This window comes from Wickerhamomyces ciferrii, contig 00061, assembly GCF_000313485.1.
Source record: "Wickerhamomyces ciferrii WGS project CAIF00000000 data, strain NRRL Y-1031 F-60-10, contig 00061, whole genome shotgun sequence".
Lineage (NCBI taxonomy): Eukaryota > Fungi > Ascomycota > Saccharomycetes > Phaffomycetales > Wickerhamomycetaceae > Hansenula > Hansenula ciferrii.
Window position 1 is genome coordinate 342 of NW_011887679.1, and position 14,845 is coordinate 15,186.

Below are 14,845 nucleotides of genomic sequence, written 5' to 3' on the forward strand. Positions count from 1 at the left end.
GTGTGTTTTAAATTTGGTTGTTTTCATGAGAGATCTCTGATTTTGTATTATTATTATTATTTTGATTGTTTTTGTTTTTAAATATTAGTTTAGTTTCACCTTCTGCTGCTTAACGCTATTTTATCAGAGGTAAAGTTTATTTATGTGTACTTATATATGATTTGGTTTAATATGGTAGACTTGTTAAATATTATATTCTTTTGTTTTGTAATTTACGATGTAAGAACTAATTATAAGATTTGTTAGTTATGCTTACAACTTTTGCAGGTAAAATTAGTTTATATATATACACCATATCATATATTTCAATTGCCGATGCAGCATTCACAAACTAAGAGGAAACAAGCTGTATTATATAATAATTTGACCTGATGAGCAATGAAATCGCTTATAGTTTGGAGTTCCGTAAGCCAGCCGGGGTGATCATGTAAGGTGTGTGATTGTTCTTCAAGTGCCAAAGGTCTTTAATCTTTTCTGTAGCATCTATTTGATAATTATTATTCAACATGAAAATGCATTTTTCAATAACAGTGATCGGTATGACTAACGTGAAGTCTGATATAATCTCACCATCTGATAATTTACCATTTGAAGTCATAATTCCCACTAATTCACCATCAGCATTGAAAATACCACCACCAGAAGATCCATTCCAGCATCCGGCTGATGCAATAATCAAAGCAATCTCTTGTCTACCGAACCCTATATCTGAGGGAACCAATTTATTAAAATGGCCTTCTGACTGAACTGGACGAACCTCTGATTTACCTTTCAAATAAAACAAACCGTATCCTAAAGACTGAACATAAGCACCTGGTCTTAAAGACTTATTTTGTGAGCCAAAACTAATGCATCTCTTAACTGGCTTAAGTATTTTACATTCAAAATTCACCCAAAGAAAGCATAAATCATATCCTTTAACTGGACACTTTGATATAATTACATTATCTTGTGTGATCTTCGCCTTTGAGTATCCAGGTACGGTGATTGTGAAACTTCTCATCTTATCAAGTTTCATAACATGCTCATTAGTGATGATGCAATCTTTTGATATAACAACACCACTTCCCCAAAAGCTTTGATCATCATGAGTCTCTACTGAAATTCTAACAATTGACTTGAATAAATTATTTTTCTTCTTGGATGCAGTATCAGAGGGGTTTATGGCTTCTTTGGAGGTTGTTTCAAGCTCCCCAAAAAGTGGACAGTCAATCAGACTCATTATAGCATCCCAAGATATTATGGCAGTTAAATTACCATCACCATTGTTCTTTTTAAGGTAACCAGCTATTAGACCTAATGATCTTTCAATTCTGTCTGTGTGATTTTCCTCCAAGGTCACAAAACCTCCCATAATATTGTCAAGGTATCGACAGTCACTAAGATAACCTGATTCATTAATTTTATAGTTTATGCTTCCACGAGCTTTATAGTCAATGAAGACAGCAACATTAGTCAAACTGAACGGACAGCAGCTTATCACAAATTTTGAAGGAACAGATACAGCTTTCGCTGAAATAGGCTTAAATGGAATCATCTTTGCAAAATTTATTAAGGAGAAAAACCCTTCTAATGTAGATCCCAAACCAAACATCAATACCGCTAAGTTATTTGTTCCAGCAGGTATGAATTCAAAACCATCACTGTATAAACGATCATTTAAAAATGAGCTGAAGCCCAAATCATTGCTATGCTGATTGATAGGTCTTTCACCTTCTAATACTAACGGTAACCACCCTATTGATGAAGATTTGACCAAATCACTTGTTGTAAAGCTGTAAGAATATGAACTTGGAGTGGAAATAGAGCTGATTGTAATGATGTTGTAAGCCCCGGTAAAAGTGTTGTAAATGAATGTCCCACTGGTGGCATTGACCAGCATTGTATTGACATAATGGATGGTGATTGGTAAGTAAAGCCAATCTGACATTTGAATCTAATATATCTTTAATGAATATTTTATAAGTGAACGAATTCGACCTGGTAATTTTGTGTTCTTCTTGATCCTGAGCAAGTATGGAAATACTTCAAGCAAAAAAAATAGCAGATATTAACACCACCAAGTGAGTGAAGTCTCTGATTACAGGGACATGTCTTCACTAAAACAGGTGGAATTCAAGTAAAGAATAAACACAGATCGAAATGCTCCACAAAAGTTGATAAGGTGTGAAATTCCGAGGGCCCGAGTTTCCCTTTTGGGATACTTGTCATCTGATCTGGTAAGAACACGATTTTAAGAACTTGATTGATATTTTTACAAAATGAACACTTTGGCGGGATGCTTGAAGACTTTGATGTTTGAAAATTGAAACAATTGGAGCGTTTGGATCAACATATTTGAAGTTAGCTCTTGAATTCAGATATCCATTGTTAGCTATGTCAGCTCATGAAAGAGGATTCAACTTGGAACCACCAGTGTACGACTATGGTGACAATTCATTCAGAAGCAAGATAAATGAAGCTAAAGATCAAATAACAAAGGTCAGCTATCAAGTATTAGATTGGTGGAATATTCAACCATTTTATAAAAAGGCTTTGCTAGTATTAGCCAATATATTTTTGGTGCTTATGGCTCTACTATCAATTGTATACCATGAAACTCTTGTTCATTATGTTGTTGAATATTCAGATAAATGGTCTAAAAAGCCAATAAGTTTATTGATCATTGCTATGATGTTATTTATCATTTCATTCCCACCATTGATTGGATTCAGTTTTACAAATACAATGGCTGGTGCATTCTATGGTGTCAGCTTTAAAGGATGGAGTATTATTGCATTTGGTTCTATAACTGGTTCTGTTGCCGCATTCATATTTTACAGATATATTTTAAAATCTAGGGCACATGCATTGATCTCTTCAAATCAAAAATTATACGCTTTTTCTACAATTTTACAAGAAAACAACAGTTTTTGGATATTAACATTAATAAGGTTATGTCCTTTCCCTTATTCATTAACAAATGGTGCATTAGCTGCTATTCCTGGTGTTTCTATTCTTAACTTTACATTAGGTAGTGTGATCAGTTCACCAAAGCTGGTTATTTATTTATTCATTGGGGCAAAACTTAAAGATTTAGGTGAAGCTAAAGATACCACTACAAAGATTATTGATTTTGCCTCCATAATCTTGACATTTGTGTTTTTGATACTAACAGGTTGGATCTTGTATATGAAGACAAATAAGAAAATGGAAGAATTAAGAGTTGAAAGTGGATTTCAACAATCTGATGAAAATCAAAATTTTGAAAATTTCTTAGAAAATGATTCAGAAATTCAAAGTACAGGTAATACAAACTTAGATACTGAATTTGATATAGATGATTTTGATAGAGATACCAATAAACAAGTGAGATGAGTTTATGATTAACGAATAGAAAAGGAAAAGGACTACTGGATAATAAGTACGTTTTAAATAAATAAATATGTCATAAATTAAAAAGTATTTCTTGTATTCCCTCCCAATAAATATAACTCCTGTAATAATTCCCATATGTATATAATTCATAAATGTCACGTCGTCGCACTCTCCAGCAAAATATAATCATAATAATTAAATGTTATTATCATGGCTGAAAATTATCGTCAACCTTTATTGGATCATCATCATCATAACCGTCATCATCATCATAGTTTGAAGATCCATAAACATCTTCTTTTAGTCTCTTTTTTGTTGGTGATGTTTCAAACAAACCATCATAACTATCAATATTATTGAAATTCTTGAGATTTTGTCCAGTTATTCTATCCTCCCCTGAAGATGCAGGTCTATTATATCCTTCAAATGACTTTTTAACAGGTGTTTTAACTCTTCTAAAATAACCATCATAACCTGATTGGAAATTTAATGGTGAAGATCCTTGACTTGCATTAGCAGATGAAGATATTGAAAAACTTGGCTGTCTAGTTCTATTATAAGAAGATTCAATAAGTTTCCCAGTTGCTGAATATGATCTATGTGATTTGACTTCTCTACCGGTAGATTCACTCATACGTCTTCCACTATAAACAACATTTTCTCCATCAACATGTAAATGAGATTTAACAGATCTTAAATTTCTCAATCTTTCAATTGATAAACTTTCAGATCTATGTCTTTGATGATGTCTTTGTAGTGTTGAAGATGTTTTTTTTTCAGGTTTTGGTGTTGTATGACGATTATAGGTTTGTGTTTCTAATGTGATTGAATCCTTAGCTAAATTTGGATCATTATCTTTTTCCGAATTGAAATTTGGAGAATTAACTAAAGCTAAATTTAGATTCAAATTTTTGAAATTTCTACCTCTTAATAATTTTATAGCATTATCCAATGCAAATTCAATACCACAATGGTTTTTTATAATTGATATTTTTGGCCATGTAGCTCTTGCACCTTTCATAGTACAATGTAATAAATATTCAGGAGTTGGATTAGCCAAAAGTTTATTCAATTTTGAAATTTCTCTTAAATCAGGTAAAATTGTAATATCACCAGAATATTGTTGTGAAAGAACAGATGTCAGTTTAGTACACAAATTTCTTGCAACTCCAACTTCAGCACCCATTTGTAGATAATGAATCACTTCAGCTGACCATAATCCATAAATTTGACCTAATTTGGTTTTGAAAATTGCACTGTATTCAGTTTCAATTTCACCACCAACACAAGTAACTGACAATTTTAAAAAAGGGACAACATGGGGATTGACTTGACATGCAATAATATGATCAACATTGAACATTTCTGATAATCTTGCAATTGGTAAATCATTATCAACTGAACCATCGACAAATTTAACCGAAGCATGATGCCATTCTTGTGTAGCACCCGTTTTGGAATTTTTTTCATAAATTGTACTTGATGGGAAAACACCAGGTAATGAACATGAGGCACAAACAGCAGACCAAATCAAAACAGATGGTGCTGTAAGATAATTTAATAGTCTTGGATGTTCATGAACACTGGCAGGGGATACTGTTATGTTCAAAATTCTTCCCGTTCTATTATAAGCTTCCCTAAATGTTAAATCACCAAGAAAATCAATCATTGTATCTTGTAAATTTTTATTATCATACCAAGTTCCATATTTCAAGAATCTTGAAAGACAAAGTAATGTTGATTTTATACTTCCTTGCTCTTCAAATATATTAAATTTTTGCTCCACGATTGTTTCCATCAATTCCATAATTTCATCATTATCATGAACACAAAGTATACTTGCAACAATAGCACCAGCAGAACTACCAGATATTATTCTTGGTAATACATTTTCTTCTAGTAAGGCTGCTAATACACCAATATGGAAAAGTCCATAACATCCGCCTCCTGAAAGCACAAGTGCTGTTCTCCCAACGTTTTTCCTGGTTTGTACCAACATCCCCAAGATGTATCGATCATCTAATCCACGATTAATATTCTCTTTAGTAACTTCATCTAAAGCCAAATTACATTCATCTAAGTAATCTTCGATCAATGTTTTTGTACCTGAATGTGAATGACGATATAAGTTGACATTACCAATATTACCTAAATTTCTCGTCCATGTTGTTCGTATGAGATATAATAATCTTGGTATGTTCTTCTCTAATCTTGCAGCTCTTAATTCATTCAAGCTATTTTCCACAATATCATAGTCATATAGTCTTGACTCTTTTTCACTTTTCCAAATGTTAAAACCTTGTAATTCATCAAGTTCATCGCATACCTGGAGCCAATCAGTATATGATATTGCCGTTTTCTTCTGTAGTAATAAATTATCAATAGCCTCTTTTTTGGTGAAATCATTATCACTATAGCCAGTAAGCCCTACTTTTTCTAACAAAGACCCCACCACTGATTGAGCAAATCCGAAAGCAAATTTTAGTTTACCTGGTTCTTCAGATATTGGTGTATTTGGTTTATCTTGACTCTTTATCTCATCTCTTGACACATCGGTGGAAGTGCTAGTTTTTGTCTTGTACCGAGTAATCAACGACTCTGTGATGGACCTCAGTGGCTTATCCTTCAGCGCATATAAGCCGCCCAGCTCAGTCATCTTTACCACTGATCTAATTGTTGTTGGTCAAAGAGAGAATATGAGACGTTGAGATGTTGAGATTATGTATCTATATAAAATGGCTTGTTAAAATGAAGCTGACTCACCACTGACTAAGCAGTGACGGGACTCGCGAAAGTAACGCCAAACATTTAAAAAATAAAAATTGCACGCTTTGTTTTGACAGGTGTCTTTTTTTTTTTTTTTTTTAGCTTAAAATAATATTTTCTCAGTGAAAAAAGCCGTTTTGGTATTTCGCAGAACTTAGAAGCGCGTTTGGATCAAAAATTATTTTAGTTTATTATTACATGTTTTCGTCTAAAAGTATTCATAGAATATTGATTTGCATCATTTCCTAGACTACCTCTTATTCTAGACATTACAGCTTGCTACTCTGTGAAGTTATACAAAAGAGATTATCAAATTCAAGACATCATCTGCACTAATTGCACAGCACTTACTCAAGTCCTTCGTTTAATATTTTTGCTTCATTAGCGTTACGTCTGCAATAATAAGTCTCAGAAAAGATAATTAAACCCTGAAATTAAGGGAGTTCAAACATAGAAATAGGGGATAACATTCAAAGAATCATGAGTGGAAATCAACCAAGAAGTGGTAATAAACCATCTTTCTTCAAAACTTTACCTGAGAATATCGCTACTTCGCCAACCGGTATTGTTAAGATTTCACACAGTCCTTTCCCTTCTTTAAATCCAAACAAACAGTTCAAATCAGTTTATGAAAGAGCAGGGTTTGATGTTTACAAGCCAAACAAGTCAAGAAGCAATTCTCGTGTCACTTCACCAACTATTGAACATGGATTCAGATCACAATCAGCTGCTCAACTAAATCAACCTCCTTCTGGTTTTCCAAGAGTTTTTGATGAAAAGAGAAATATGAGTGAACAAAATTACGTCGGTCAACCACAACAAAGAAGTACCAATAACGGATACAAATACGGTGATCAAGTCCCAGGTTTCAACAAGGCAGCTCTTAATATCGATGCTAATTTGGCCAACTCTTCAGAAAGAGGTGAAATATCAGCTCAAATGTCTACACCTTCTGTCGCTACTAGCACTTTTGATAGACATGGCGGTGGACAACCTTTCAGCTCAACATCAACAACATTTACAGATACTGATAATAGATCACCTTCAAGTCGTACATATTCAAATGATAATGATGTCTCAAATAATCAATTTGTTAGTGCACAATCATTACCATACACATCTCCTGATAGAAATTCAAAAAATTCTATTCCAACTTATCGTTCAAATGGTGTTGCTTCAACCCCATCAGCTAGTGGGTCACCAGATGAATATTCATTTGCTCCAACTCATGTCAACAATGAAGGATATTCCAGATCTATCCAACCACAAAATCCATATAATCAAACATTTTACAATAATCAAAACCAATTTGAACCACGTTCAGCTGGGACAGATTATAATGATGAAGCGGATACTTCTATTAACACTGTCAAATATACACCAAAAGCAGATGTTGGTAATCGTGATTCGAGACCAATGTTACAAGCTCATGAAGATTTATTAGCAAGTACAACAATGGATAAATCTTTGGAAGGTTTCAATCCAATTTCAAATTCCACAGGTATCGATAGTTCAATTAACAATGGAACTCCGTCAGATGGAGGTGATATTTCAGATGATGAATCGTTCAAGAGTGAAATTTTATCACCAAAATTCAATTTTGAAACTAGTAAAGAAAATGCAGAAGATGTCACAAGTAATCATGATGAAACAACAAGAAATTTAGAACTAAATCTTCCACCATCACCTCAAAAGCAACAAGAACCATATTTTCAACCTCAACCACAATCACCTGCACCACCTTCACAATCAACAATTCCACAATTCATTGTCAGTGATTCAGATGGTAACATTCAATATCAAGATGATGTTAAATCTCCTTCACCAACATATAATCAAAATAGTAGACAAAGTGCTGTTTCAATGGCTGCTAGTTCAATCTATAGTAATGAAGATAAGAATGAACAATTACAATCAACACATATACCCGATACTATTGAAGAAAATGAAGAAGAATTTGAAGATGCCCAACAATATAATCAAGCTCCACAATATGATTCACAACCAGTCCAACAATATGAAGATGATTATAACAATGATTACAATTCACAACCAGGTCAACAATATGAAGATGACTATAACAATAATTACACTCCACAACGTGATTTACATAACAATTTTGATCATGAATACGATGATGATTTAAATAATGCACATGAATCATCAGGTCCAGTTTATGAAGAAATTGAACAACAATTAGAAACTTTATCAATGAGATCAAAATCACCACTACCACCTCAAGCTCAAGTTCAATCACAACCACCTCAAATTATGGTTCATTCTGTTAAAGAAGTATCAACTGATGATATTAATAATCATAGAGATGCACCAGAACCACCATTACATCATAGAAGATTAAATTCAGAAGTTAAGTCATTTGATGAAAATCAACAAACTGTTCATTCTAATGGGTATCAAGGTGATCAACAACCAGAACCAGAACACCACCAATATCATGAGCATGATCATGATTATCAACCACAAGAACAAGAAATCACACAACCAGAACACAAGGAACCAGAAATACCGAAATGGCCACCTGGTGAAGGTCCGTGTAGAAAATGTGGACTTGAAATTGAAACTAAACCAATTTATTCTAAAAGTGGTGAATTATCAGGTCAATGGCATAGAGAATGTTTCACATGTACTGTTTGTGATTTAAAATTCAATAAAAAAACTACTTGTTTTGTGCTTAATGATATGCCATATTGTGAATATCATTATCATTTAACAAATAACTCACTTTGTAAAGTTTGTGGTGAAGGTATTGTTGGTAAATGTCTTGAAAATGATGCTGCTGATAGATATCATGTTGATTGTTTGAAATGTACAAAATGTTCAAAACAAATTACAAGTGATTATCTATCAATTAATGATAAAGTTCATTGTGAATCTTGTGCCTTGGAATTCACTTCAAGTTCACAATTAGGTATTGATAATGAACTTGTTGAAAGAAGAAGAACAAGATTGTTCTATATTGATTAGAATTTATTCTCTATAACATGAAACAGATAGATACCCATAAATGTTTTTATATAAGTTTTCAAAATTAAATTGCATTAGGACGCTGGTATTCAATTATAAATAATTGTAGAAACTACAAATTTATATTAATTAACTTTTTATATAAAGTGATCGGCTAAAACAGATCGGTTTGATGCATTTTAATTATACAATTAGAACAAAAACACAACGCAATTCAAAAGCAAAATAGTAAAAAAGTATTAAAAAACAATCATTTGAAACTAATATAATTTGAATACCAAATGACTTAACGAAAAAAAAATTTGAAAGAAAATTGAAAACAGTGTGAATATTATCAAAAGATTTATGAATTGATTTAAGCTTTTGGAGTTCCTTTGAAGAAAGGATGAGCCATAGCTTCTTTAGCAGTTAATCTTTCTTGATGATCATATCTTAATAAATTATCAATCAAATCAACAACTTCATCATCAACCAAATATTTATTATTATCATTAACAAAAGCACTCCATGGTTTTCTTGGACATGGTGTTAAAACTTCATTATATTCTTTTGATAGTCTTAATCCATATTTTTTCAAATAAACATATAATTCATCTGTACCTAAAACTTTAGCAATTTTAATCAATTGATCGAAGTTTGAATCACCTCTAAAGAATGGTTCTTTTTTAAATATAATAGCAGCTAACATTGCACCAACTGACCAAAGATCTAAAGAATAATCATATTGATTCAAATTTACTAGTAATTCTGGACCTTTATGATATCTAGATGCAACTCTAACGTTATAATCAACTCCTGGATGATAAAATTCAGCAAGACCCCAATCGATCAATCTAAGTCTTCTGTTGAAAGGATCTATCATAATGTTTTGTGGTTTGACATCTCTATGAATGATCCCCATAGAGTGTGAATAATCTAATGCAGTTAATAATTGTGTAAAGTAAAATTGAATGTCACCTCTTTTGAATTTTGCATATAATGTTCTGAAATCAACATTTTTAACTTCTTCAAAAATCAAAGCTGGAATTTTAGAATGTGTATCTTTAACAAGATCTAATAATGCAATAACATTTGGTCCACCTGTTAAATTTTGTAAAATTTTCACTTCTCTATAAATTTTCTTGATCTTGACAGGTTTTAGTACTTTAATGACACAAGGTTGATTATTCACTATGTTCAGACCTTGGAAAACTTCTGAATATTTACCACGTCCTATCTTGGATATGATTTCATAGTTTGATATTTGACCCCATTCTATATCGTAGTTTTCATAATCCCAATATTCTTTAGGTCTTTTTTCGTTAGCATCAGCGTAGACTCTAGCCACAGAATACACCTTATCAGATTTAGGATATGACATTCCACTAGCTTCTTATGTTATGGATCAGTGCAGTTTAAAGTGTGAAAAATTGTGGATTCTTTTGTTTATGGAAAGTTGCGTGGATTGATTGATTTTTTCCTAGATTATCAACAATCAACTTTGGAAAACAGCGGTTAAGGGCAAAACAAAACAATAGAACAAGGAAAAAACAGCGAAACAACAATGGAATTTGACAGTCTGAGCCTTGTATTTATATAGGAGCACGATCAAAAAGATATTCTTTCCAATTTTTGCAAACTTCAAAGCAGTAGTTTCAGCTGATTTGTAAGCCTTTCAGGTTAATAGGCAGCTTTTTGACACCAGACTACCAATTTTGAATTTTTTTTCGTTATGGTGTAAATTTGTAGGGTAAACAAGCAGGATCAAAACATCACCAAAAGCACTGAATTCAAATTTCAAGGTATTTGAAGGGAAATTGTTATCTGGGGAAGCGTTTAAGGTGTAATTACTGGCTTTAAACGTCTCTGTGTGTGTGTCTTGATAGTCTGTTTTTGTTCTTTCCAATCTTTATTGGTTTAGAATTGGATAATATCATGATGGAAGAAAGGTGTCTTAAAAGAATAGACGTATCTTTCAAAAATGATAATAAACCATTCCCAGAGTTGAAAGGGATTAAAGGTAAGTAATATCATTGAATTTCATTTCCACTATGATAATATATTAACATTCAATATAGATATTGAACTTTGGAATAGCAAGAGTAAAATAGTTAATGATCACATCAAATCAATATCCAAACCTCTGGAGTTTGTCACATTGGTAAATCCAATACATACACCAGTGTGGTCAATCATAGACAAGTCATATAATGTGTAAGTATTATATACTACTATTAAATATGGGTAAACTAACTTTTTTTTTTTTCAGTTTCACATCAAATGTGGAGACACTATCGTTCTTTCAAGATTTAGTCAATTATTCCAACATTGTAGAAAACATATCGAATTCTGCTATGCTGGTAAAGATGGGGGATTCTTTTTATTTATTATTTTATATTGAAGTGTTGGATGAGGTACCCAGAGTCAAATGTCTGGTGTTGGAGATAAATTTAGAAAAAATCAATTCACTGTTATCCATGGGTGATCAAATAATTTCAAATTCACCCTCATATTTCATAGATGAAGTCACTTCAAAGAAGGATGAAATGATTGATACTTTATTAAAACAAAGAAATGATCAAGTTAAAAGTTTAAAGATGCAAAAACAAGAAAGTGAAAAACTGGCAAAAGAACAACAACTACGTATGGTTAATATTCGTCAAGGCTTTAGAAGAATCATAAATAAAGAAGTTAAAAGGAAACTGGCCAAAGCATCAAAATCTACACAGATTGAAATAGCTGAGATTTGTTTTAGATCTATGCAATTTAAATTTAAAGGCCTTGATAAGTTAGACGATAAGGAAGAGAAAGAGATTAAAGAATGGTTAAAAGTGTTTTTAGACGTGTTGGGTGTATGATTTTTCAGAATCAATGAAGCTATTAAGAGATGAACTCATCATACCTAGTATTAATAATATTCAATAAAGTAATGAAATCTAATGATCTTGAAAAATGTTGATTTGTAGTGCTAATTCATCTCTTAATAGTGCGACAACCAGATATCTCTATGCTTTGTTTACATTTTCATGAATATCGTTTGGTTTTAGAACCTTGCAATCAACAACCATCAAAACCTCAAAATTACTGTGTGAGAATGAGCGACTCTACTAATAAAATCGATCCATATGCTGTGCTAAGTCGTCAATTCAAAGATCTTACTGGATCTGTCAAAAAATTGAAAGAAAATCATGATGAATTCAAATCATCTGTTGAAGGTGGAACTGTACAACAAATAACTCAAGAAGTGAAAACTGTGAATCTTGTTATTGAATCACATTCGGATAAGCAACAATGATTTCACTGATCTATTTCACTACACTTGATTTTAATTTTTCTTTTGAAGTGATTCTGATTATCCATATGACATATATTATAACATTAAAATACAAGAACAAATATTTGTTCAAAACAATAGTTCATTTCAGAATATAAAAAGACAAATTATAAAGAATGTAAAAAAAACATTGAGAAGCAGTGGTAATCAAAAAGCTACCTAAACAACAATGAATGGTTCTTTAAAGATTGTTTGGTAATTGAAAGTAACTTCTTCATAACCAGTACCTTCATCAGTACACATATCACCACCAGTAGGACCAATATGAGGACAATGGACAGAAGGTCTATATTCAATCATATTTTGATGGACAGATCTGCAAAAAATGGTATCTCTACCACCTTCCCATGATAATCCAAATCTAGTATTTGTTAAATATTCAACACAAGCATCTTTTGAATCATATTGAGGATAATCTTTTTGACAATATTTTTCATGAACACCACAAATTGATTCAACTAATAAATGTTGTAATTGCTTTTCACCTTCTTCTGGAATTGTAGTTGCTGAATCATTACCACTAATTTGTCTATAACCACCTAATTTAATCATTTCATATAATCTTTCCCATCTTAAAAATGATAAATCATATTGAGCAATCTCTTTTTTTTCATTTAATTTAATCCAAATGTTAATTGAGAATGGAATTTTTTGTCCTGCACCTGGGAAAGTTGCATTATTAATATTTGAAATGGTATATTGATTACAACTACCTGAAAAAGCATATAATTGGAAAGCATCTGAATAACCAATCAAATTTGTAGTGTTACTATCTTGTAAATCTGAAAATAGACCGAAAAGGTATTCAGTATTCAATTCTCTACCTTCATAGTTTCTAGTAATATCAATGCGACCCACAACATCTTCAGAAAAATAAGTACTGTTGATAGATTTAGCTTGCTTGATGTTATTTGGATATAAATAATCATTGGCAAAAGAAACAGCGTGTTGATATAACTCTTCTGAAGTGAAATAACAATTTTGTTTTGATTGGATATCTTTGATTTGTTTATTAGCTTGATCAATATATGTTTGATTTATTTGGAAACCATCACTAGATTGAGCTTGTGCAGTTTGGGAAGATGAATCAGCTTGAGCTATTGGTGAGGCAAAAGCATTGACTAATAGTAATGAACCAGCTAATAATGACTTGGTCAACATTTTGGAACTTTTGTTTTTGTTGATGAATTGAGTTTGAACTTTGTTGGTTTCTTTGATCAACCTTTATTTTGGGGATTTAACATTGTATTTATAAGAAGTTTTCGATTCTCTAAACATTTGAGGTGATTCGTAACAGACCAGTTGTGTAGAACATGTTCATAGAGCAACGTGAAGATCTTTATTACCGTTATACATACCAAATACCGTGTTTTGTGATTTTACGTCTTTAAGAATAGAAAATCTTTGCTCTATTGTAAGCATTAGCACTTAGAAGTTAGAAGGCCAACTTTGAACCTAAAAAGTTGATCTTCTATGATCAACGTATAGTCATGCACTTCGATTTAGTGACCCAAGAAAGGCGTTCTGTTTCCTTAAGCTCCAGTATGTTGGGTTAAATATCTTTTGAATATTATATGGTTTAACTATCAACTATATTACCAGCTCAATATTCCGCCAGCTGAAAGGTACTATGATTCATTACTTTGGCTTGAACAGATTGTACTATAGGAACCAGATGATAAGTAGATCCCATTCAAGATACAGCATTCTCAGATTAAACGATTTGGTGGATTATTTGTAGATTAATCTGAGATCCGCGTTTCAAAACAAGTACCAATTCACAATTCACGCTAGAAAAATAAAGGCCCTGTCAAATATTTGAAGAGCTGTACTTTTAATCATCATATACGTACTAGCTATTCAAGTGAAGTTTGAACATTGATTAAAATTCAAGCAGAACATTTTAGTTTCTAGCTTGGAAGATTGAGGCTAGTCAGATTAGACTAGTAAAGCATATAATCTGCCACCATAAAAGTACTAGGATTTGTTAAGCTTCAATATGGAATTGAAATCTAAGAAAGAGATCAAATTTATAGAATTCAACCAATTTATCGGAGCATGGATCTCAGATCTTGGTATTGGATTTGAAGTTCAAGCTTGAATCATGTACATGTTGGTTGTAGTCGACGTATAGTGAATCTACAACGTACGTAATCGGATTGAAAACGTTGGTCAAAGCTTGATGTGCAATAAGTTAAAGCTCAATACGTCGAAGACTTGTAGTACACAAATATATCATAAATCATGATATTGTGATCTTCAATGAGTGATATTATTTGAATTATTAATCGGATAGTTACAGTATTGTATCTATATATTCAGTGACTCCCAACATCAATTCCTGATCGCTAATTATGTTCTAACTTCTCACTAATTATATAGTTGTTCAATTTATATAGGTATTAATACCCAGTATTGATGAAG

The 14,845-nt window shown here is 32.0% G+C and overlaps 8 protein-coding genes across 8 annotated transcripts; 4 read left to right on the top strand and 4 right to left on the bottom strand.

The window, feature by feature from the left end:
• Positions 1-388: 388 nt before the first annotated feature.
• Positions 389-1,930, bottom strand: BN7_2542 (S1 family peptidase; the record flags this gene model as incomplete). Its single annotated transcript, XM_011276813.1, has 1 exon — positions 389-1,930. The coding sequence occupies one exon, from the start codon at positions 1,928-1,930 to the stop codon at positions 389-391; it is 1,542 nt and encodes a 513-aa protein (XP_011275115.1).
• A 446-nt stretch (positions 1,931-2,376) lies between these two features.
• On the top strand, positions 2,377-3,357 carry TVP38 (Tvp38p; the record flags this gene model as incomplete). The annotated part of the gene is made up of 1 exon (XM_011276814.1): positions 2,377-3,357. The coding sequence occupies one exon, from the start codon at positions 2,377-2,379 to the stop codon at positions 3,355-3,357; it is 981 nt and encodes a 326-aa protein (XP_011275116.1).
• A 208-nt stretch (positions 3,358-3,565) lies between these two features.
• On the bottom strand, positions 3,566-6,013 carry TGL4 (triacylglycerol lipase; the record flags this gene model as incomplete). Its single annotated transcript, XM_011276815.1, has 1 exon — positions 3,566-6,013. One exon carries the CDS (start codon positions 6,011-6,013, stop codon positions 3,566-3,568), a length of 2,448 nt encoding a protein of 815 aa, XP_011275117.1.
• A 590-nt stretch (positions 6,014-6,603) lies between these two features.
• Positions 6,604-9,108, top strand: PXL1 (Pxl1p; the record flags this gene model as incomplete). Its single annotated transcript, XM_011276816.1, has 1 exon — positions 6,604-9,108. The coding sequence occupies one exon, from the start codon at positions 6,604-6,606 to the stop codon at positions 9,106-9,108; it is 2,505 nt and encodes an 834-aa protein (XP_011275118.1).
• Positions 9,109-9,463: 355 nt separating this feature from the next.
• CKA2 (casein kinase 2 catalytic subunit CKA2) lies at positions 9,464-10,468 on the bottom strand (the record flags this gene model as incomplete). Its single annotated transcript, XM_011276817.1, has 1 exon — positions 9,464-10,468. One exon carries the CDS (start codon positions 10,466-10,468, stop codon positions 9,464-9,466), a length of 1,005 nt encoding a protein of 334 aa, XP_011275119.1.
• Positions 10,469-11,201: 733 nt separating this feature from the next.
• BN7_2547 (uncharacterized protein) lies at positions 11,202-11,945 on the top strand (the record flags this gene model as incomplete). Its single annotated transcript, XM_011276818.1, has 2 exons — positions 11,202-11,248; positions 11,357-11,945. 2 exons carry the CDS (start codon positions 11,202-11,204, stop codon positions 11,943-11,945), a joined length of 636 nt encoding a protein of 211 aa, XP_011275120.1.
• Positions 11,946-12,181: 236 nt separating this feature from the next.
• BN7_2548 (uncharacterized protein) lies at positions 12,182-12,382 on the top strand (the record flags this gene model as incomplete). Its single annotated transcript, XM_011276819.1, has 1 exon — positions 12,182-12,382. The coding sequence occupies one exon, from the start codon at positions 12,182-12,184 to the stop codon at positions 12,380-12,382; it is 201 nt and encodes a 66-aa protein (XP_011275121.1).
• A 198-nt stretch (positions 12,383-12,580) lies between these two features.
• On the bottom strand, positions 12,581-13,582 carry BN7_2549 (uncharacterized protein; the record flags this gene model as incomplete). The annotated part of the gene is made up of 1 exon (XM_011276820.1): positions 12,581-13,582. One exon carries the CDS (start codon positions 13,580-13,582, stop codon positions 12,581-12,583), a length of 1,002 nt encoding a protein of 333 aa, XP_011275122.1.
• Between the last annotated feature and the right edge of the window lie 1,263 nt (positions 13,583-14,845).